The sequence below is a fragment of the Indicator indicator genome, chromosome 3, assembly GCF_027791375.1.
Source record: "Indicator indicator isolate 239-I01 chromosome 3, UM_Iind_1.1, whole genome shotgun sequence".
NCBI classification, from domain to species: domain Eukaryota; kingdom Metazoa; phylum Chordata; class Aves; order Piciformes; family Indicatoridae; genus Indicator; species Indicator indicator.
Window position 1 is genome coordinate 31043470 of NC_072012.1, and position 25358 is coordinate 31068827.

General features: G+C 40.4%; 1 protein-coding gene across 1 annotated transcript; it reads right to left on the bottom strand.

The window, feature by feature from the left end:
- Positions 1-2123: 2123 nt before the first annotated feature.
- LOC128981082 (ADP-ribosylation factor-like protein 8B) lies at positions 2124-23459 on the bottom strand. The gene is made up of 7 exons (XM_054399735.1): positions 23271-23459; positions 19467-19547; positions 10236-10309; positions 9775-9868; positions 7617-7684; positions 5143-5213; positions 2124-2173 (listed from the first exon to the last, which is right to left on the bottom strand). The coding sequence occupies exons 1-7, from the start codon at positions 23457-23459 to the stop codon at positions 2124-2126; spliced, it is 627 nt and encodes a 208-aa protein (XP_054255710.1).
- Positions 23460-25358: the final 1899 nt, after the last annotated feature.

Sequence of the window (25358 nt, forward strand, 5' to 3'; positions counted from 1 at the left end):
AGTATAAAGCTGTCACTAGGCAGATTACATGTCAGATTTTGGAAAGTTACGTCCAACATCCCATTTTCAGGAACATCCACTACTTACTGAGCACTCAGCATTTAATGTAACCACAAAAAAAACAGCCCCTGGGGCCAGATTTCTGCAGGCAATACTGCAAACATTTATGAACAAGTGCCTATGAACTACATGCTTGTAACAGCATTGCTGAAGCACTTAAGAAAGATCTTATCAAGTCTTTCAGCATGTTTTAAGCAGTTTATCAGAGCCACTAGGTTAAATGCATCCTCAAACAGACTTGACTAAAAATGTTGCTATTTTTATAGTTCACACACTTGACTGCATGTACTGTTTAAACTACTTGTAACCTTTTTGATATTATAGCAATCTGTTCATTTACCACAGCTTTAGACCAGTAGCTCAGAATTTCTGCCTCCTAGATCTACTATTTTTTGATATGAACCTTCCACATTTAACCGAACTTCCACACTCACAGAATTAGAATCATAGAATCATAGAATCAGTCAGGGTTGGAAGGGACCACAAGGATCATCTAGTTCCAACCCCCCTGCCATGGGCAGGGACACCTCACACTACATCAGGCTGACCAGAGCCTCATCCAGCCTGGCCTTAAACACCTCCAGGGATGGGGCCTCAACCACCTCCCTGGACAACCCATTCCAGGCTCTCACCACTCTCATGGTGAAGAACTTCTTCCTCACGTTCAGTCTGAATCTCCCCACTCCAGCTTTATTCCATTCCCCCTCATCCTATCACTACCTGAGATCCTAAAAAGTTCCTCGCCAGCTTTCTTGTAGGCTCCCTTCAGATACTGGAAGGCCACAATAAGATCACCTTGGAGCCTTCTTTTCTGCAGACTGAACAGCCCCAACTCTTTCAGTCTGTCCTCATAGGAGAGGTGCTCCAGCTCTCTGATCATCCTGGTGGCCCTTCTCTGGACACGTTTCAGTATGTCCATATCCCTCTTGTAATAGGGGCTCCAGAACTGGACACAGTACTCCAGGTGTGGTCTCACCAGAGCTGAGTAGAGGGGGAGAATCACCTCCCTTGACCTGCTGGCCACACTTCTCTTGATGCAGCCCAGGATCTGGTTGGCTTTCTGGGCTGCAAGTGCACATTGACAGCTCATGTTGAGCTTCTCGTCCACCAGCACCCCCAAGTCCCTCTCCTCAGGGCTGCTTTCCAGACAGTCCTATCAGTGTTCTTCTAAACGAAGCAGAAGTTGGTATCTGTAAGATTTTAAGAAAGCATCAAAATTTCAGAAGTGAATTGCTTCTTTAATCTGTTTTGGAACAACTAATCCTGCCTCAGAGCCCAGACACATTAGGCTGCAAACTCAAAAATTCTTCAAGGTTCATGAGTGGAAAGAGTGGTCCAAAAGCACTGTGAAAATTATTTCACATGCAACAAAAATGCTTAGAAAAATCAATTAATTTCGGGGGGTTAATAATGTCAGAAAAGATGTGTCTGATCTCACATGCTCTCTCTATTTTTCTCTCTTAAACAGAGAAAAAAAAACATACACTGCAATTACAGACTCTTTCTTCTCCCAATAGAGGACAGGATTGCCCAGAATTTGTTCTAAATTCTCAAAGAATATTCATACAAATCAAGTATATTAGTGACTCGAAAAAACAGGTAATTACAGATACACAGCTTTGGAAGTAACTTTCCACCAATCTCATGAACAGCATTTTGTTAAAATAAGATGCTTTTAATTGCAATTTTAACTGATTATTGATAGTTAACTACAGGTGTTTGAAGGGAAAACATTTTGTATGAGTAATTATATGATTTGTTCAAAAAAATCCAGTCATATTTGTTTCCAACTGTGCAGTTTATTCAGTTTCAAATTAGAAAAAAATACTAAGTATTTGACAATTCACATGCATAAACTCAAAACATTTCAGCCCCAGAAAGTATTGATTTCTTTCAGTCTTGTATTAAGGTGTTTTGAAAAGAACCAAGATAGAAAGACAAGCTATAACTCAGTTTTATTTCTGTTAGCAAACAATCAAAGCGAGTCCTAGTAGTATGCAGTTGCAGTCTTTTCACACTTGTGCACAGTTGATAGGAGTGAAAGTGATTGGGAAAATTCTCCTTCAACAGTGTCTTGATTTGGAGTGCTGAATAAGCCATTGTAATGTTATGTCTGCCAGGACAGATAAAAGAGTGAAAAACTCAACAGGCTGCTTGCAGGGACAAGAGAACACCAGGTTAATACAAATAAAAAAGACTCCCCCCCAAAAAAACAACTCAGAAACCACAGGTTCTCATTCATATCTAATTAAAGATTTAGTACTTAAGACTCCAAGTGGGGTATTTTCCTTTTTCTTAAAATTGTTTTTAAATCATGTGCATTTTGTATTCCTCAAATATGATAACTGACATCAAATTCTCCAAGTTACAGATGAAGAATTGTTGAAAAAGCAAAGATTTAGGATGACCATGAAATGAAGCGTAAAATCCAGACCGCAATGACATGTGTGAGAGCAAAGGAAAAAATACTCAGCCAGAAGGAAAGGGCAAACATCTGACAAAGCATTAAGGAATCATTTAGGTAGGTTGTAGGAGTTCAAGGTTTCTGAAAGACATGCAACACTAGACTAAAATTTGACAGCTGAAATTGGTACCCCTCCTGATGCAATCTAATAGATTGGTCTGAAAAGTACAGCAGTTCACAACCTGATTCATGAGCAGGTGAGATATTTTTGCCTCAAGGCAGTAACATGTCAGAGAGGTAGGAGGGATGTCAGGGGTCTGCAATAGTTCTAGCCCTCAATTTTAAATTCGTTGCTGTATCTGTCCCAATTTCAAGACACCATTCGATTAATATCGTAGCTGGCCAGCTCAGGCACTGAGATGCAGACAAAAGCATCCCACAGCATCTAAACCAAAGCTAATAACTACTTATCTTCCACTGCCTCTCAGGACACAGAAACTGGCAGCCTTACACCTCCACCTCCTGATAAATGGAATCATAGAATGGTTCTGGCCAGAAGGAACCTCCAAAGGGCAAGTGCCTTGTCAAGCCTTCCCTTGAATATCTTCAGGGAAAGGGCCTCAACCACCTCCCTGGGCAACCTGTGCCAGTGTTCCACCACCCTCATAGTAAAGAACTTATTCCTAATATCCAATCTAAATCTGCCCTTCTCTGGTTTGAAGCCATTGCTCCTCATCCTGTCACTGCAGGCCGTTGCAAACAGTCTCTCTCCATCCTTCCTGTAGGCCCCCTTCAGGTACTAGAAGGCTGCTATTAGGTCTCCCTGGAGCCTCCTCTTCTCCAGGTTGAACAACCCCAGCTCCCTCAGCCTATCCCTGTAGCAGAGATGCTCCAAGCCCCTGATCATTTTCATGGCCCTAAAGACCAGTTAGGCTGTGGCTTGCACTAAAAAATTACTATCATCTCGTTCAGCCGCACTGACATCAATTAAAAATGCAGAAGAAGATGACAGCTCCCTGTCTTCTCCTTAAAAGCAGAGAGAAGTTTCATCACTTTAATAAGCTAAATATCACAGAATCATTTAGGCTAGAAAAGACCTTTAAGACCATGGAGTCCAACCGTTAACCTAACAAGTCTTTTCATCATAGTTTTTAATTGTATTTTCCAGTCCTATGATCTCTGTGGGTTCTTGTCCAACCCATTCTCAGCTTCTCAAGATCTCCTCCAAAACATGGCACACAGTACTCCAGTGATGCCTGCACAGATCTATGCTGTTCTGCATTAGTGATCATTCTTTCCCTTATTTTCCCATTTGCAAATTTTAGCATGCTTTCTTTGCAAGCTTTTCTCCACCAGGTCATCCGTATAATGAACCAGGATCAAACTCCATTTTCCCTAGGATCATTTCAGAAATTAAGCTGTTTTCACCAGTTTCTAATCACAAGTCACAATACCACTTTTGAGATCCTTCACTGCAGCCCTGCTACCAATTTGATGAGGATTAACCCCAGTATTTCTAAAACCTCAACCACCTTCACAGCCCTTTACCTGTCTTGTCTTCCTTACACTTACATCTGAAAGCCTTACCTTCCTCAGTGTAACAGCATGTTCTGTGTATTTCCCTCACTTGGAGATAACTGTGGCACTTCAAGCTGCAGCAAACCTAGAGTCTGACCTCCTTCAAACCAATAAGCCCAAAATCAGTACACCATTTCTGAGAGAAGCCTTCACTGCTTAACATGTCCCTGTGAATAGCTGGCATCTCTCCCAGCCTCCTGAAAATCAGGTGTCACGGCATAATTTCCTCAAGACCTCCACTACGTGGTCCTCTCTTCCTAGGATGGAAATGTCCCCTGCTGCTGGGAGCAACTAGCTTTCCTCTCATCCCTTCTCCCACTGTTTCTCATTCAGCTGAATCTACAGAGCTGTCCTGTTCTTCTAGCAAGTCTGGCTTCCTCAAGAACCAGCTATCAATATGTGCCCAGGCAGTATTGCTCTCATCCAGGACCACTTGTCTTAGCAACTCAGCATGAAGGGAAAAAGGGTGGCACAGCAGCAGCAGGGCCCTAGGCAACAAAAAGGAAAAGGGAAAAGAACATGGAAGAAAGGGGAGTAAGCGAGAGGAAAGGGCAAAAGGAAAAGGCAGATGGAAGACACCGTCATGGGGCTTTTACAGGTCCTCACTGACTTCAGGATATACTTTTTGTACCCCAGGACAAAAGCACTAGTCCCTCAGTTTGAGGAACATTACCATACAGCCACATGCATATAAGGCCTGATTTCAAAGTCAATCATGCATGTATGGAGCAAAACACCCATTTTTTTTTAAATATCACCCAACAATTGGAAGGCCTTCATATATAATTATTATTTTTTCAAAAATAACACAGCTTTTGTGAGAGATTCAGTCAGTCTGGGTTTTAAATGGTTTTCCAAGGCGCCTATCAAATTAATTTCTTAACTTTTCATGGGTGTAAATAATTCTTGAGGTGATTTCTAAATTAAATAAAATGCTATGTTAAAACAAAAAAAATCAGTATTTGCAAAAAGTTCTTTCAAAGTAAATTAAGATTCTCAGTTATGTATTTGAGTTAGATATTCAAGTATCATTAACATTTTAACTTCTGATCCAAAGTACAAAGTATATACTGATGATGCTGTAAGAAAAAACAGCTTACCAATGTTATCCTTCTCTTTACAGGAAATAGAATAGCAACAGATTTCTCTGTCTTGAATAGCTGAGAGGTTTCTATAGAATCAAAAACAGTAAAATAAGTAATTGTTCTGCTTTTTACTCAGTGGATTCAATTCTACACTCAAATATTTTTTTCTGCACACACACAATCCTTATCTCTTAAAACTATAAAGATTAAAACATTGTAAAGTGATTTCACAAAATTCAAATCTCTCATTAAGTCAGTGTAATAGTGAACAATAAAACCAGAGAAATTAATGCATTGAAAATAACATTTGGAGTGGCAACAAAGTAACACTACCATGTCTTAGCATTCATCTTTTACTCTTTTCACTTAGAATTCAGAGTTTTGACCTCCAACAACTGTTATTATCAAGTAATGGTACTCAAATTATCACACCATTTATCTTTAGGATATTTATTGTATCATACTTCAAAACTGACTCCTACTTAAAAGAATGCTTCTATATTTAGGAAGAAACTGATCCTTAACTAATTTCTGTTTCTTTCTGGGAATGTCCCATTCTAAGCATTTTGTGATTTTCTCATTTATGTATCCTAGCACACAACACAGACATGCAGGAAACAGACTACATTTCTGGAGCAGATGGAGAATGGAGGCACTGAGAAGGAAAGATTCTTGAGATCACACAAGAGATTCTAATTAAGAAGAGAACTAAATAGTGATCTCCCTGGACTTCAGGAGAGCAGACTGGGCATCTTCAGAGATCAGCTTGGGAAGAGTCCCTGGGATAAGGCCATGTAGCGAGAAGATCCCAAGAAAACTGTTTAATATTCAAGGATTGACATCAAGAACAGCCTTATCCTAACAAGTCTAGAAAAAAACCCAGGAGGCGTAGGCAGATGAGCAACAAACTCCTGGCAAAAAACAAGCAAAAACAAGAAAGCATACAGAAGGTAGAAGTGGAACAGGTAACCTGCAAGGAATAGAGAAACACTGTCCAAGCATGCAGAAACATAGGATAGCCAAAGCCCCAAAGAAATTGTATCTCATGAGAGATGTCAAAGGCAAGAAGAAGGGTGGCTTCTATAAATACCTAAGTGACAAATGGAAGATTAGAGAAAAATGTGGGCCCATTGCTCAGTGACACAAGAGACCTGGTCCTGTGGGACACAGAAGAAAAAGTGCTCTGGTGCTTGCCCTGTGCTTGTGTTGCAGGCAGGGAGAGCTGGGAAGCAGGCAGCTCCTGATAGGGCAGCATGTCTGGAGCCCTCCCAAATATAGGCTACTGTGCTCAAGCAAGAACCACTCTGGAAATGGAGCAGAGCTCGATCCTACTGCAAGCTTTCACTGGGCAAGAGAACCTGAGAGAGCCAGGTCACAAATTGTGTCTTGGAGGTGCCAGAGCAGCAGGAAGAACAGAGCCAAAAGGGCTTGGCAAGCTTTGACAAGGGGCTGTGCTCACTGTTACACAGAGGAAAAGAAGCAGAATCCACAGGGAAGTCAAGAATGCTTCCCTATACTGGAAGTCTAGAAAGCTTCCTCCTCACAGATGTGGGGCACAAGGGCCATTGTCATGGAGCATGAGCACAGGTTGCCGAGAGATCCTTGAGTATCCTTGGAGATACTCAAAATCCAGGACAATCAATTCTAGGTGGCTCTGCTTGAGCTTGGGTGGACAAGATGATCTCTAGAAGCATGGGAACCCAGAGTTGGCAGATAATAAGATGTTAACCGGCTTTCAGACTTGTATGGGAGATGAATGGGAGTGTGGCAATAGTGGAATGCCGTATCACTGGAATCTGTGAGAAACAGGCATGAAAAACCAGCTGGTGTGAGTGTAAGATAAGTGTAATTAACATACAGTTGAGTCTGAAAGTTGGTAGGATGTGGGGATGGAAGTAAAGCATGCAAAAATCTCCCGATAAATTGGTGCTCGCCCACATTTGCCTGTCTGTGGCAAGTGAACACCTCTCCATGAACTTGTGTCAGTGAGTCTTGTATTCAGGCATGTTGTCCTGGGACCCAGCTGACTGGGCCCATGATACTAGGATACATGGCTTGTAACCCACACAGAAGTCCTTTCCAATCTCAGCTATTTTGTGATTCTGTATTTCCTGAGTCCCAGTTTAGTGGCTTACCCCTTGAACCATCCTTCGACAGTGAAACTTCACTTCACTTCTACACTTAATTAAACTGCCACTACAACGTACTCTGAAAAGTGTGTGAGTCTTACTATCTATAGCAATTGGATCTTCAGTGATGGGAAAACGGAATTATCTAAAAAGTGTGTACAACCAAAATAATAATCAAAAGAAGTTCAAATCTAATGCAGTCAGTTACCAGCATAGATTGCCAACAGAGTTCAAAGTAGAGTATCTAAGAATGTAAATGGAATCTGTCATAAATGGTTATTGGCACAGACTACCCAACTATTTTCTCTTACATATTGAATTTCACAGTGTTTCAGCTTTTTACACAGACCAGCTACTTACAGTTTCTCAATTAACTGCTTTTCATCCAGTGCACCTGGAAGGTCTCTTTTATTTCCAAGGACTAACACCTGAAAGAAATAATTCATATTTTTGTTAAATCCAGGAGCAACAGAAGTTTATTTTTATCTTTAACAATTTGCTCACATTATTTTGGATCTTGCAGCAAAATGTTGAGAGTGAAATAATGAACATACTCAAGAAGAGAAATGACTGTGGGAGCATCATGGAAATCCATTTCCTCAGCCACTATAAAATGCTGAATGCACATCCTCTGAAAGTTGGATCCAGTTATTTCTGGGTGTATCCATATGAGAAGTGTCCTCTGGAAGTGAATCTCTCTATTCCAGATGGCAGTATGGGATGGCAGTGTATTCCACTAAGTGAATTTCTTTTGCATGCAACTAAATCTGGGGCAGAGCATGAACCAGGTGCACTTAAGCCACCAACGCACATTCAATCAGCAGGACCAGACAAAAGTTAAACAGAAGGAGGGTCCTAGAAGTAAAAGCTGTGTCTTCAAGACTCAGACATAATTCTCTCTAGTTTTGCTCCCCTGCTTATTAATGTTGACGTTAACTAAACAGCCAGGCATCCAAACTACGTATCACCCAAGCACCAGCCAAATGATTGATTCCTCTTCCCACTTTAGGTATCCATAGTAGAAATCAGAATGTAGAAAATTCACTTGAGAGTTCCTATGCAATACTTCAGGCTTCAAGTATAAGAACAGATGAATGGGTTGAGCACATTCTACGATCAAGTAAGTAATGGAAAGTTTTTCTAATTTTGACTGTGCTATTCTTTTCCAGATGTGTTACAATTCTGAGTCAAGATTGTCCTAGTATTTCCCTTGAACATGGAACAGATTAAAACTCAGTTGCCATCTTATATTAATAAAGCTACCTTAAAATCTATAATGCCAAAGCCTGAGTACAATATATTGAAAGAAGTTCAATACTAGTTACTACCTATGAAATAAAAATAAGTAAAAAATACATTACTGCCCCTTGAAAATGACTCTGCTGGTCAGGCTAGGCAATTGGAATGGGGTGTTACAACATAAAAAAGGAAAAGAACTTAATTAAATACTTCTGCAGAGATGAGTGACCTATAATTTCAGGAAGGAAAAGTATGTAGAAAAACAGGATGTGAAGACAGTATCAAGGGCAGACAATGTCACTCACCATGAACAGCGTGACTGCAGATTTCTAGGGGATTTGTTAAATATGTACTTATCATAACAAATGGAAACAATAATAGCAAACTTCATAAAAAAGATAGAAAGTCACTTGAAAAATTCTCCTTTGAGAACTGGTATGTGAGAATGTTATTCTCACAATGATTTTGCATTGGCTGTGTTTGTCTGTCCACTCTTCCTCAGATAACTTTGATCACTTGCAGAAACAAAGTGTCAAAATATTTGTTTACAAAAAAAAGGGGCCAAGCAAGAACCATCAATATTTGTAAATTCTTCCCGATTTTTACATGCCATTGCTTGCTTTCTTATGATCAAAGGTATAAGCTTGATGATGTCAGCATCAAAGATCAGTGCTAACCAACTGATTCCTACTAGCTCTAAATTGGCAGATTATTTTTAATTAAACAACTTTAGTCTCCACCTCCGTAATTCCTCACTGAAACTTCATCCAAATATACTATTCTTTGACACTTCCTACCAGAGAACAGCTGCATACTTGTACTTAGTTTGAAAGACAAAAAAATCTAAGAGAAAGTCAAGCTCCTCCACAATCTCTGGAAGCAAAACACACTACCTGATCTTAGTGTCTGCCAGTCTTCAGAAAGACAAATCTCACACGCCTTAAGATAATGCAAGAAACATATCTGGGTTGCTGGTTCAAATCCAGCCAACAAGGAGACTAACTGGAAGTAATTACTGTCTGAGAATGCCACATGTGAAAATGAATTTTTTCCAAATCTATTCTGACCTTTATACTAGAAAGCATGCAAACACACTGAAGCACTGATAAGATGCTGAGTCTGCTAAAAAAATGTCACAGTAATTTCTGTAAAAGTGCTCCATGTATCAAGGCTGAATCATATTTAAGCTAATACTTTCAAGAGTCCAAACAAAACCAATTAATGAGGAGGCAGGCTACATCATCTACATTCAGGTAAGAATAACAAACAAATTACTTACTGGAATTCCATGCAGTTGTGGCTTATCTATCAAACTGTGCAGCTCATTCTTTGAAGCTTCTACTTTTTCCAAGTCTGCTGCATCCACCATGTAACTGCAATGGAAATATAATTATTTATGGTATTGTCCATTGCTTGCAGAAAGTTGCATTAAAAAATCTGAAATGTGACAAATATATTTACATTGTCAACAACATTAGAACAAGTCTCGAGTTGTGTAAATCCTGCATTTATCAATCCAGGAAGATACAGAAATCAATACAGACTGTAGGAGGGAAAAATAGCCTGGAACATGCAATAGCTTTATACTTTGGTTGCTGGATGTGTAACACACACTATTTTTATCGTGTTGGGATTTATGTGAAGGAGGTGACTTGGAGAAAAGTGTATCTATAGTAATTATATATATATATATATATATTTAAAAATACATTTTCTATGGGCATACACAAGAAAACTTACACAACTGCATTGACTCCTCTGCAATAACGCTCCCACATGCTTCGAAACCTTGGTTGTCCTCCAATGTCCCATACCTGGAAAAGGTAAGAACCCCCCCAACCCCAAAATATTTTTGAACTATACAGTACTAACAGAATAGAACTCTTAAATGGTGCATGCAGGTTCTATTGACAATGCCTAGACGTAAGCATTTTTTTAAGTGACCTTCCTCAAAAGACTGGTCTTCTCAGGTCATTCTGGTCAATGGAAGTACATTCACAGGGGAAATTAGTCCTGTAACCACAGCAGTTCCAAATGTCTGTCTGGAGAACTTGACTCATTGTATGAAAATAGCTATGAAGTTGTACTTTTGGGGAGGCTAAGGAAACACGAGTTAAGAACGTATCAGACTTTCAACAGGATAAAGACAGATATTAAGTAAATAATGAGTTGGTCAGAAAGCAGATTGAGTCCACAGACTCAATATATCCAAGGACGATACACTCTCAAGAGCTCCCATACTTTCACAGCTCTCCCATTTGTTTATCAGATGTGCTTTAAAAGACATATGGATTAACTGATCTGAACCAGAAAGGAAACAGTGGTGTAGTGTAGGCCCTGAAGTGATTAATCAGTAAATCTTAAGGAAAGAAAGCTCAAATTCTGCTTGGGATTTTATAAAGCTCCAATCCTGCAAATACTTATGCATGCTATTAGTGTCTGACAATCTCACTGAATTCCTTATTGTCAAAAGACTAGCACGTTATTTTCCTATACAGGAGATATTCTGCTTTGCTTGCCAAAATTCAGTATTTTTGGTGGATGACAATAATCTTGTTTCAAAAATGTTTCCAAGATCAATATACCAGGGAAAGATCTAAATCATGCAGGGAAGGATTGTGTAATGATGCAGCTGTTGCAGCTAGATCCAAAGACAACTGTGTTAAAAGAGACACACACCAATTAAAATAGTGAACACCAAAAAAAAAAAAGGAATGGATTTGTTCCTATGTCAAGAACAAAAAGTAGTAATTATTTATTATTTTAATCAGGTGCAGCTAGCAAAACAATGTGTACTGTTTACTAGATCTATAAAGCATATCCATTACAGCACAAAATAAATTTGGATGTAACATACAGAGAAACAAATTTTCTTAAGTGATGTCTTCACATTTGCACTTGCTAAATCCAAACATATTAAATTTTCAATGACTACAAAGCCTTGCACGGAAGAGCGAGACTTAATAGATCCTTAAGTCCTTTTTCAATTATATTTTTAATTTCACAATCCATAAATCATATTTATATATAATTTTCTCTATGATTTTCAACACTTTATTTTCATATTTTTAAAATAAGTACTTCCCAGTTCACCATTTAAAATAATTCCTTGACTGGTATCTTACTGGTCTTTCTGTCATAAACTTAGTGTATCACCTACATGTAGATTGCCTTTGATCCCCTTTATAAGATCAAGAATTTTTCACCTTGAAGAGAATTGAGTGAACTTCTGATTATGGACTGGGTATCAATTATCACCTGCACTGTCATTTAAAGTGCTGTTTCAAAAGTCTTAGTGAAATAAGTAAAATATGCCTTTCATTTTAAAAGCTTGAAAGTGATTAGTACACAGTTCAGTATTGTAGTTAGATGACAAACCTCACACCAACACTAATTACTCCAATAACTCATCAGGACCTTGAAACTATCAGTAACCATCTGGTGCACATCTGTGTGTCCAGAAAAAGAAACCAAATTATCTTCTTGATAGATCAGAAAAGAAAGAAGGGGAAAGAGAACAGGGAAGACCAGTAGTAAGATTAGATTTGTGGAGATGGACAGCAATTATTACTTGTAGCCAGAAAAAAAGAAATCTACAAGATTATGTCGTCTGGAATAATCAGAAAATAAGAAAAAGAAGATAAAGAAAGACTGATTTTCACCTTGTCTGATGACATACTGTAACTATACTATATTAAATTGCACTGCAGAACAGGTATTATCATTAGGAGAGTCACCTTGAAACAATGGGAAGTAATTTCCAGTCAGTTTCCCTAATAAGGCTTACAGCTATTCATTAAAAGTACAACATGAAGGACACAAGATAAACTACATGTTTTAATAGTACTCGGGAATCTACTTTACATCAATAAACTGTTACAACTATCTGAAATAGGGAAAGAAAATAAATGCATTAAATAAGAAAATCCTCACCCCTTTGCCTACAAAACAGGGCTACTAGTAACTTTCTAATACTCTTTATTATATTGAATAGCCAATGAGAGAATTAACTACTTTATTCAAAACACAAATCTCTGCCCCAAACCATTTCAACTGTAAATAGAAACTTGGACAGAACTATAAGAATACAAGAGACACCCAGGAAGGAAAGAGGAAGTCTTAAAGAAGTTTTGTCACCTTACATGGTTTGTACATTACCTGTTTTTGTATTCCAGTATTTAATGTACAGGTAAAACGTACACTCTAGGTTGAGCTACGAGAGGCAGGAGACTACACCTCAGCAAAATATACAGCTAGCTAGAAACATTTTGGTTTGTTTGTGTTTTTGAAATGTCTGGACTTCAAATTGCTCTCATGGCTTTTGTCAGACTCCTCAGTAATAAATTTTCCACAATATTTAAGAGGTAATTTTATCCCTTAAGAAGCAGAAAATGCATGCAGCATGAACAAACCAAACAGAAAAAAAAAAGTTTCTTTGATGCCCAGTACATCACCTCAGAGATTAAAACATCCAGAAGTTTTTTATTACGCTCAGTCTCAAAGGCATGCATCTTATACCTACTGTTTGCTTTTGTCTGCTGTAAACTAGTAATTCTCATTGTGCTTGCAAGTTTACACTCTCATAAAACAATACAATGTTTTAATTTGTAAACTATTTACTATACCTATGAAATTCTTCTAAATCAAGAAACTCGCTGGATATGTCTCTTGCTCAGTTTTCACGTGGCTCTAAGGCTCCTTCTTAAGACTATCAGTAGCTATCAGTAATGTTTTACTTTTGTACAGAGGTATCAAGAGGCTTTAGTTACCGGAAGGCTCATTAACACTCCAGTTGTTTTTCTTTAGATTAAGCTTGTATTGTATGAGGGCTTGACAGTAAGAACCCTGCAGGAAGGGAAAAGCAGGATTTTCTAGATGTCAGTTTTATGTGCCTTTTTTTTCAGATATATTTGTCATGGACTTGAGGGATGGACCACTTGATGGATAAGGAGCTGGCTGGATGGTCGCGCTCAGAGAGTTGCCATCAATGGCTCAACATCCAAATGGCAACAGTGACAACTGGTGTACCTCAGGGGTCATTACTGGGACCAGTGTTGTTTAACATCCTTGCCAGCAGTATGGCCAGTGGAACTGAGTGCACCCTCAGCAAGTCTGCAGATGACACCTAGCTGTGTGGGCCAGCTGACACACTGGAGGGAAGAGATGTTATCCAGAGAGACTTGGACAGGCTTCAGAGGTGAGACCAAGCCAACCTCATGAAATTCAACAAAGTCAAATGCAAGGTGCTTCACTGGGTCAGGGCAATCCCAAGTACAAATACAGGCTGGGCAATGAGCGGCTTGAGAGCAGTTTTGAGAAGTACTTGGGAGTGCCAGTTGATGAAAAATTCAACATGAGCCAGCAAGGTGCACTTGCAGCCAAGAAGGCCAACCATGTCCTGGGCTGCATCAAAAGAAGCGTGATCAGAAGGATGAGGGAGGCGATTCTCCCCCCCTACCTTGCTCTCCTGAGACCCCACCTGGAGTACTGAGTCCAGTTCCAGTGCCCCCAGCATAAGAACATCAAACTGTTGGAGCGGGTCCAGAAGATGGCCAAAAAGATGATCAGAGGGCTGAAGCACCTCTCCTATGAAGACAGGCTGCAAGAGTTGGGGCTGTTCAGACTGGAGAGAAAGAGGCCTACAAGAAAGTCGGGAAGAGATTCTTTACAAGGGCTTGGTGATAGGATGAGAGGGAATGGATTTAAGCTTGAAGAGAGTAGATTTAAACTGGATATTAGAAATAAATTCTTTACAGTAAGGGTGGTGAGACACTGTAACAGGTTGCCCAGGGAGGTTGTGAATGCCTCCTCCCCGGACGTATTCAAGGCCAGGCTGGATGAGGCCTTGAGCAACCTGGTCTAGTGGAAGGTGTCCCCACCCACAGTGGGGGGCTTGGAATTAGGTAATCTTTAATGTCCCTTCCAACCCAAACCTCTTGTGGGAAAAGATGTGTAAAACAATATATTTGTATCTCAATGTCAATGCATGGATTCAGTACCTAAGATCCCATCACAGTCAATGAAGCCTAGGCAGCTATTCTTAATGATAGGAATGTACTTGCCATTTACCAGACGTAACTTACAACGTTGGGAGGATCAACAGATAAATGTTAAATAAGACACAAAAGCAAAGTCTGCTCTCTGAAGCTTTTCTGAACCTTGTACTGCTTACCTCCACACTGTATTCTAAGGCAGAAGGGTAACAGGGAACCCAGTTTTGGAGATAAGACTGTAATCCTCTCAATCAAGACATAACGCTCCTCTAAAAAGACAGAATTGATGCATCCTAGCCTCAGTATTGTGTCCTCCTCAAAGCAGAAAGCCCTGATTCTGCATGCAACCCTTTATACCCTATTTTCACAGGATCACAAATCAGTCTATAGACATCAAAAGCCAAGAGATTCTGGTGAAAGTAGGCATATAGAAGTTTAAAGTTGCAGACAGAACTTGCATTTAGAAGACTGAAAGCAAGAAGACCAGAGGCAAGCACACCGATAACTCAAAACAGCTGATCAGTAACTGTTGTAGTGATTATTAATTTTGCTTGTCCTTGACGAGCATATAACCCCAAACTGCTTTCAGGCAGTTGTAGAGAGCAGTAAGTTTTCCCTTCAGCCTCCTTTTCTTCAGGCTAAAAAAATCCCAGTTCCTTCACCTGCCCTCATACAACTTGTTCTCTGGACTCTTTGCCAGCTTTGGTGCCCTTTTCTGGACATACTCCAGCACCTCCATGTCTGTCTTGTAGTGAGGGGACCAAAAGTGAACACAGTAATCCAGGTGCAATCTCACTAGTGCCTAGGACAGGGGGATGATCACTTCCCTGATGCTGCTGGCCACACCACTTTTCAGCGATCCAAGCCATTCAAAACAGCCACTACTTGCTGAAATACTGTTGGAGATAATCAGGCCATAGACACAGAGACTTATATGACTTCATAACTATGTCAAATGATGATATGACAGGTAATATGTTTTTAAAATGCTACTGAATATCAGGATGATGCATTATGAAAGCAGGATTCTGATCCTATGAGACTGTTTGGAGACTTGGAAACTCTCCTACCCAGAGAAGGGAGGACTCCTGCAACGAAGGAAGCTGGAAGAGGAATGCAGAGCTGCCTCCTCCCTCTCTGCCACGTAAGAGCAAATAGCAAGTAGCAAGCAGCTTGGTTTTGCCCTCCAGCAGCCTGTGGTTGGCCGTGCTGCAGCTCCCGCGGAAAGACGCTGGCCTCTAGTGGTGACAGCCGAGGTCACCACAGCCCAACCTCGGCAGCTCCAGCCTCCGAAGCAGCTGCCGCCTGCAGCCTCTCAGCTGCAACATCCAGGCAGGGTGCAGAAACTGCCTGGCAGTGCTACTTTGAGAAAATTAAGTGCAAGAGCAAGGAATAGGAAGCAGCTGCATTGCCTGTGCATCTACATGCCTTGTGTTGCTCTATTTATTTTTATATCTGAGACTACTCTAAGACTATCACTGTGAAAATCAAATGTTGATTAGTTGGAGCTTCACAATCATTTAAAATAATAGTTTGTGATGTACATCTTTTGATGCTCTTGAAATCTAGTTTGCTAGAGTAATTTTTTAATTTTATAAACATTAAATTTCACCAAAATAAAAAGGCTACTAATACTGGGTGGATAAAAAACAAAACAAACCAAACAAAAAACCAGCAAAATCCCACCAAAATCAAATCACTCAGTAAAAAAAAATGACTTGAAATTAATTCAGTTGTAGACTTTTTCCCAGGAAAAAAAAAATAACTGCCATCAATTTTCTTATGTATTTCAAAATTGTTTTAATAGATCTCTTAAGTTGTAGTACATTAAGTATTTTGATGCTGGACATAATCTGTAATTTAATAGCTCAACCACAACCTCAAAATCCAGAATTCATCTTGACAGGCTTTTAAAGAAACAAGCATCTATAGGTAAGAGTCATATTCCTCTACTCAGATCTATCACATGCTCATTTTCACTATATGCTCTTGCAGCAATGAGACCATGAGAAATTAAGAGAAATTATTTCTCCTGTGCAGACTGGCTTTCAAATCAAGTATCATTTCTGAAACTAAAACACATATTAATAACGTTAGCATTACCCTCTTATTCTTAACAACACTATTATGGCAACTGTATGTAACAGAACTTTTGAGATCAAAATGTGAAATGAGGCACAGTTCCACATAAAATCACACACCTTCTTCCTGTATGAACTTGATCTTGCAATATCATTTGTGCAGACATCTCCAGTACAAACTTTCTAGCCATTTTATTCACCTACTTAAACAATCCTGTCTCAAAACATACTTTATTTGTAAGACACTGTCTACTTGTAGATTACTTTTGTTTGCCTAGTTGAATAAACCATCAACAGCTTCCTCATCTAGCCATTCTGTAACAGCATCAGCATAGCACCCCAACTATCCTTACACTTTCTCTACAGAAACTCAAAATCCTGGCCTTATTGTTCCAGGCAGAAAACAAGGGAACTGGAATTCCTGTTCCTGTGGATTATTTATGAAATATGGTCAAATCTAGCAACATTTTGACTGTGGCATCTACAGACTTTGATCAGCAGCAAACCAAGACAGGTAATGTAAGAAGTGTATGAAATTGACATTTAGGAATAATTAAAATCAGATCCTCTCCCAGATGAAATAGGATGCATTGGTAAAGCTCAAGTGGAAGGCACTGCAGTACAAGTGTTCTCTTCTGAAAGAGAATGGAAGGACAAAGAGTGCCTACCTGCCTGAAACAACGGTAAGAAAAAAATACTTCGAGTAAGTGAAAATTTAGGACTTAATTGTAACTACTTAAACTGAAACAAACAACTTTTGTTTGCAAGTCTGCATTTGGTGCTTCCTATCACAATGCAAATCACCATTTTGTAACTGGTCTCATCCTCCTACACATAAACCATTGATGTATAAAAAGTCAAGAAAGCATAGAATGGCCTTGGTGTGCATTTGTTCTAGTAGGACAGTAGCTCAGAAGTTCTTGTAAATACACTATTTGATCTGCTGTTACAGCTACTGTACATGTTTCTGTGTAATAAACAGAATCTTGGGGGAGAAAATCTATACAATTAGCACATCAATCAGACAGCTCTTCTGATACTCATTAGCTGATCCCTGTTGACTTCTCCATAAATTCGCTTTTGTAACTAACATGAATTAATCATAAGGACTAGAAAACACTAACACCATCCAAAGTTTGTAAATCCTAACAATACAGCATTAAACATTATTTAAAAAAAAAATATCACTGATCCATCAGCCACTGAATCCACAAGCAGTCTGAAGAGCCCACTGAACAAAGAATTCTGGCAACCTTCTAGCACCAGGAGTTCCAGAGTGGAATTATGAAGTAAAACTTCAGTTTTCTCACCAGAGAGACTGCTTTCTTCCTGTCCAGATTATGGCCTCTAAATGTGATGGTTTGCAGCTACATCAACCTATCCAGGTTGCCCTCAAAATGTATCACTTTCCCTGTGTCTGTATCTTGCTTTCCCATACTGTGAGATGCTACCTTGTTTTCTTGCTCACCTGCTCTCTGAGGGAAGTCCCATTCTCTCCCAAAGTAAGTTCTAATCATGTACTTATAATGATCTTGCACAAAATCATAAAGCTGAGACTACCAAGACAATAATTATTCTAGTCCATTTTATTTTTATTCCATTTCACATTTTACTCCATTTTTAAGTATTTTACAGTCTTTACTGTGGACCTACTTGTAAGATGCTCATCATGATTTATTTTTGGCAGTCCACCAAAATTTCATGGGTAATAATGAGAGCTTTTTTTTCAACTAAACCTGTCATAAATTTCAAGAGGGTATACAGAAAGAAGGGTTGGAATGATGAAACAGTGGGGTGACATTAGACTTCCATTTCAACTGATTTCAAAAGAGTGGCTTATTAGGCACTGTAACATACAAGCAGTTGTAGAGGAACCTACTCATTATTCTGCAAGCTTATTACACACAAGTAGATACACAGGTGCAAATTACACTGAAGGCTCTGCAGTCATGTGCAATTTTGAGAATGTGTAGCAAGACAGTATGACCAGAAACACATAATCAGTCTGTGACAATCAGTCACAGTATTTGTATCACAATGCTCCTTTTAGATTTAGAGGGGTTTAGTCGGGTTTTAACATCCCCTAACCAATAGAAGATAAATTATCCGGTTTACCACCCTTTACCAGCTCACCAAATACAAACAGTAAACAGTTAACAGATGCATTACAGGTGATTTCATTTACAAATGAAATTTACAGATCATTTATAAGTCCTCCCTAGATTCAGGAGTCATACCAAAACAGAAGTAAAAAAAGAGTATCTTTAGAACTGAGGGAGAAAAAATGAAGGAAAAGGAGGGAAAAGTCAAGATAAAAGCAAAAACCTGTATTCTCTTAATGTTAGCTAAAACTTATGAATTTGATGCCCTCATAATCAAACTGAGCAAGCCATAATGCTACTGGAGTGATTCACCTCTATTTTGATGCCTATGGCGTGAATCACAACCAAACTGGCATCATCTGTATTTCTCTATAGGCCTAAAAGATGGTTCACTGACAACTGACTTACATTACGAGTTCTACTTCCATATAGCAAACTTTGTGAGCTAAACTGTCCTCTCCACTGAGATATCCAAGTAAGGAGTAAAGTTGCTTCAGATTTCACTTATGGTTGTAAGGAGAGAGGGAGAAGAGAAGCACCTCTAGGATTCAACTCATCTGCCTTTAATACATCAGAATTTTATGACCTTTCCAGCCCAAAACGTCCTATAATGAAATCAAATGCATTATTGTAACAGAGAAATCTAGAGCTACATCCTTTGCAAAAGTAGTTTTTTGAGCTAGAAAAAGATAAACGATACTATCGTCTTAAATCGTCTATGCTTTCACATTCAAAGTTGAAATCACTTTGTCTATTATCTATTCACTCTGTATTTATCCAAATATACACACCTACCTTTATGGTAACATTTCCTTTTGTTATTTTTCTCATATTGAAGCCTACCGTAGGAATCATATCTTCTGTGAACTGCCCCGACTAGAATACAAAATAAAAATAAAATAATTATAAAATAGTTGAAACATAGCAGGTAAGTTTCTAATTTGCAATCTAAAATTTTTATTTTACACAACAGTATAAACTATCCCATTTATTTTCTGCAAGAAAACTGCCCAGCATTTCAATTAATGGATTGTCACGCCAAGGAAGGCTGTTCCATTTCAGGCCCTTTAAACAATCTTTCATTCTCCTCAGCAACAAAGATCATCCCAGAAACCACGAGACTTCAGATAATTCTTCACCTGATCCTTCAGCAAACCAGGAAGTGGCATGGTTAAAATAGAATCACAGAGTATTTTAGGCTGGAATGGGCCTTTAAAAGTCATCTACTCCCACTCCCAAGATAAAATATGACAAAACTAACTATACAAGGTTTATTCCTAGTAGATTCTCTCTACCTTACCAATGATTTAACACCAAATAAGTAATGAAGGAGTACTCGTGTAGAGTGTACTAAGTACAGACCCTTCTGAACAGGTGACAGCAGAGGAGTGCTGCTGTGGAAGCTAAGAGAACACCACTAGAACAGAAAAACACAAAGTACTAACACAGCAGATAATAAATCCAAAACATAACATGAAAGCGCTGCCTTCTCCCCCAGTTCAGAGAAGTATTTTCACAAGACAGATGGCTGTCATCAAGCCAACAGGAACCTTGCACACACCTACCCACTACAGAAGACAACTTTTGAAGAGAAAGGTGAAACACAAATCTAAGTAGGTAACTCATTATAAATTCCTTATCAAAATGTGTCATTAATAATTTATTATGTCTTCTAGGTGGTTACTTAACAGTTATGTATACACGGAGGCCTAGGCTCTCTCTGCAACATAGACAGTACTCTTGGTTGTTTAGTGATCCAGAAAGGAAAGCAGGACATTCTGGACTTACCACCACCCTTTCACACCTATCTGCCCATATTCCCTTCACCCACCTCATCATTCCATGTGTCCTGGGGTTTTAATGGAAGAAAATGTAGGTATATGGACAAGGAGGGAAGCAGGCATGCTCCCAAGAGGTCACTCCTGTATGAGAAGTGGATGATCAGAGCTTCAGAGTATACTGAAGCAGATAGGTGCCTCACTGCACACACTGACACCCACTACCCCTAATGCTACTGCTTTTCTCTGCAAGTTTTCTGCAACTTTGTTTGTAGCAGAGTGAGAACACACTATGTCCCCAGTTTGTCTTCACAAACTAAGATTGATTACTTTTAATCTGGAACTTTAAAAATTATATAACCTTCGATGGTTACTTGACTCCCTCACAGAATTTTGGGGTTTGGAATTAGATCCTTCAGACAAGAAACAACTTCCATCAATTACCTGACTAACCTTCCCTATGGGAACCTTCTTGCTAAATTCCATCCTATAAATCTTCTCCAGCTTTTTGTTTCTGAAAGTCTCTTTTATTCCACCTCTTTCCTTGCTTCAGTGACTTGTCCACAGTAGTAGGAAAAAACACTGAAGACAAATGCACCTGCAGTCTGATAAAGATACATGTATCCAGCAGTGACCGAAGTTTTCAGCTGGATAGAATAAGACAAAGCCAATCAGTAACCATCTCCTGTAGCAGGTACTAGCCTAATTTGTTAAAATATATAGTACATTTATTTGTGGAAGACAGACATATGAACAGATATGAAGACATAAACCCTGAGAATGTAGCACCATTACTCAAGAATACTTGGAAATCCATTCAGTCAGCTCAGGAGACCATTACTTAAACAAACTCATAGAAAGCCATGATTCTACTTTAGTCAGCAAATTATACATCATATGCAACATGCTAAACTGGAAAATAAAAATAACTCCAGAATAAAATTAATCATAATTGCTCTGGAATTGGGGATTGAATGCAAAGAATTAGTGTTCCCTTTATTGGTCTTTTAAAGTTCTTTATTTTCTCACACAATGAAGAAAATACTACATTGAATGTTTTGGCCACATTAATCCAAAAGCCTCGATTAGTGTTTTGTTTCAAGTACTGTAAGCACCATAAGGTACAAAATCTGTTCCATTTTGTTATACATGATGAATTAGCTATTTTGTGAATATTCAGGATATGCAAACAAGTTTATTGTTATAGATCGGTTAAAAATACTACATCCTGACACAGATGAAAATAACTCATTTGTTTGCAATGTCCTTTTTAAATGTTTCTGAATTTTAAGCTGACGATACTGTCATTATCCCCTACAATAACAACCACCATGGGACAGATTCTACTCCATTACATCAGTGCACATGTATAGTAAAAAGCAGTGATGTTACCCAAAGTTTCCACCAATAATAGAGGACCAAGTACAATTCAAACTCTTCAGGCAGGAGATTATCTCAAAGGGTGTTTATTCAGTTTTAGCATGACAGGATCTCTGATATTATTGCAAAGTGAAAAAAAATATCAATTCCCTACCATTTGCTTTTATGATCCATTGCAGTTTCCATTTTCAGTAGCCAGTATTTTGTAATGATTATGCTCATCTTGTCCTTCTAGCTCCAAACACACAAATGCATGCAGAGTTCCCAATACTTTTGCCAACCCCCTATCAACTGCATTTTAGAGTAAGCTATTACCCATTGCCAACTGCTGAAGTAGTGAGTGTGCAGCCACACACACAAAGTCTAATGCCACACATTACTGTTACAGAGGTCTTCGAGGTCTCCTGTTTCTCCCATAATCCATAATTGTATATGAACATAAATAACAAATACCATATAGTCAATGCCACCGTTGCCTCCAATTTCTTTGAATTAGGCCATACAGCTCCCAGTTTGTGATCTCATAATTTTTCAGGATAAGGACTTAAGAACACGTGGCAACTTTTATCCCAGGGCAGGTGATGCTGCAATACCTCTAACAGCAGTGATCGCCTCACAGAACAGGGTATGCACTATGCTTCATGATTACTAGTAACCACATTTAGTACACTCATTTGTTTCCACCTTCCAGTGTTAAGTCTTCAGGACGGACCCAAATGCCAAAGGGCAGAGACGAGGCACACATTTCAGCATGGTAAGAAAGTGGAAAACATCATGGGATGTGTCAGCATACAGCACACACAGTAGGACGGTTTGGCTGGGATAAAGGGAACGCCAAAATCAGACTTGGAAAATGGGAAATAGCTATCAAGGAATTGTGGGAAACATTGATGCAACTGACAGGACGGAAGAATTCGGTGACACTTGTGGCCTTGGATGCTGCACGATGTATTCCGAGTTATTACTGGATATGATGGCCATATAAAGCCATCACCAAATCCCTGGCTAGAGTATGTGCCCAGGAAACTGCTTTGAGAGAGGCATGCTTTGCAGCCAAACATAAGAACCATTTTCATTCGCCTTCGTAAAAGTCACAGCTATCTGAGACTGCTGTGAAATCCTCGAGGTTCCAAAAGGTTCAAGGGCTGCCTCACGCTTCCTTCTCATCCGCCTGTTCCCCTCCCTCCGCAGCGCTTCGCCGTGAGACCTCATGACAGGAGGCGGCCCCTCCACAAACAGTGGAGGCGAAGTCCGCACTTGTTGCCAGGGCAAGCGGCGCGAAGCAGGCGGCTCGAGGAAGATGAACCCTCCAGCCACGCCAGACTGCCGGGCCACCGCCCCCCGGCCGCACCATCGCCCAAAGGCGACTCCTCCCGCTTCCACCGCCCTGAGAGTCCCCCGCCCTGCCCTGCCCTGCCCTGCCCTTGCCGCGGCAGCGTACCGCTAGCACGGTGAGCAGCGTGGTCTTGCCCGAGTACTGCAGCCCCACCAGGGTGAGCTCCATCTCCTCCTTCCAGAATAGCGAGCGCAGCCAGTCCAGCAGCCGCGCCACCAATGCCAGCATCCCGGTCAGCGCCCCCGACCTGCGGCAGGCACCCAGCCCCAGCGGCACCGCCTCGCTGCTAGGCATGATTCCGTGAGGCGAGGCGAGACCAAGCCAGGCCAGGCCAGGCCAGACCACGGCAGGGTCCGAAAGGATCCGGTGGTCAGCTCTGGAAAAGCTACGCGGGGAGCCAAGCGCCAGGCAGGGCCGTCACGTGATGGCGCCACCGCCCTTCTCCCGCTGCCACTTGCTGCAGACAAGGGAGGGACCTGGGTTGGTTTGGCCCGGCCGGGGGCGGGGGAATGGCGAGGGCGCCGTGCAGGGGGACCGGGCGGAGAGGCGGTCGCAACGCGGGGTGGCCAGGGCGGTTCCCACACGGCTTGGCAGGCGGGTCCAGGCCTGAGCGCGAGCGGGGTGGGAAAGTGGGGGGGCGTCCCGCCAGTCATCAGGGCATTTGGCATGTCTCATGGAGGCAGCGCAAGCCCCATGGAGCAGGAGAGTGGCTGCGACCACCGCAATCGATTGATGGGGCACCACGGATAGTGAGCTGGACAGCTGGTCCCTGGCGGGAGTGCGGCAGGACGGGGCCCGGCTTAGGTCTGCCGCCGGGGCTGTCAGCCCAGCACTCCGTACCCAACAAGGGATGGCCGAGGACTCGTGTGCAGCCCTGGCTCGAGAAGATTCTTGAAAGGATCGATTCTGTAGGGCCTTCACTTTTAGCTATAATGGTTTTCACAATCCTAGAACCTCCACTTTTCCCATGACACTCTTGAGTTGCTCATTGGATAGGAAAAGGCTTTCAGATCCCTATCTTAGCGTGATTTTAATTATGTTCTTCTCTGATAGTTTTTTGGAAACTCTGCGATAGCATGCTACCTTGGCTTAACAGGAGTTGCAGTGATGGTTTTGTATGGGACTCATCATTTTATCAGACTTCTGCTTTCACTGAATAAGCAACATTTAGTTTGCGGTCTTGCCACGCAGAATTAAGAGAAGGTTTTGTGTTCTCCATAAATACACAGCTATCACTTAACCTTGATCCATTTGCCAGTCTCTGAAGTTGTCATTGAAATTATACATGAGGCTAGAATTACAGGTGATGCTCTAGAAGGTTACAAAACTGATGGTTGATGAAGGACTTTTGTAAAGGTATAAAACAAAGCACTTCAAAAACTTAGTATAGGTACTTCTCTGATTTGAGACATGGCAAATTCATCAAAATATTCTGGGATTTGTTTTTAATCTCTTTAGAAATACAATTCCGCATTTTAGAGAATGTAGTTTGGCCAAACCTCATTGGTTATGTTAGTCAGACCACAAAGACTGGAAGCTCTTACAACTTTGCTGTCAATAGCAGTTGTTTCTAGGCTAACTTGAAAGTGAAAAACTTTATGCTTTTTTCATTGCCTGATTGTAGATGCAGTCAAAATGATTAATAGTGCAATTCTAAGTATTTTTTTAATAGATACTAATTTTTTTGCCCTTTTTGATTTAATTGAACATTTCCATACAGAAACTGGACACTGGAGCTAGCCCTGCTATCCAATGGTAATGTTAAGGAATTATTTCTTCATTGCTTCTATAGAGGAAAGCTTACAGATTTAAGTGTTGAATCCCAGACTTTGTCCCCAGTAGCATAAGGAGCTGCCCTTGGTAGAGGTAGTCCCTTTGTCCTGATGCAGTTCACCAGTACTGATGTTTTGGGTTAGAGTCAGAATTATGGATGCCACTCTTAAAATGGAGGCAGTGATGGTGTCTTCAGCAGTTTCAGCACATAATACAGCTGTCAAGCTCTCAAAGTTTCCTGAAAAGTGGTGTCTCGTCGAAAGAGAAGAGACTGATCAGACCCTGCATTGGACAAGAGCATAGCAGGACTCTGCTGTTGTACTTGCCTCTGCTGTGGTACCTGCCTCTTAGCAACAGCCAGGTGGGCATTCAGTACATACCTACATCTTCCCTCCAGTTAGCAGTCACACATTTGCCAGC

Excerpts from the sequence above, each read along its gene's own strand:
- LOC128981082 (XM_054399735.1), bottom strand. The coding sequence starts at position 23,459 with ATGCCTAGCAGCGAGGCGGTGCCGCTGGGGCTGGGTGCCTGCCGCAGG. Across the intron at positions 10,310-19,466 it reads AAGGAAATGTTACCATAAAG|GTATGGGACATTGGAGGACA; the intron begins GTAGGTGTGTAT and ends TACCTTTTCCAG. Across the intron at positions 9,869-10,235 it reads AGAGGAGTCAATGCAGTTGT|TTACATGGTGGATGCAGCAG; the intron begins GTAAGTTTTCTT and ends TTTCCATTGCAG.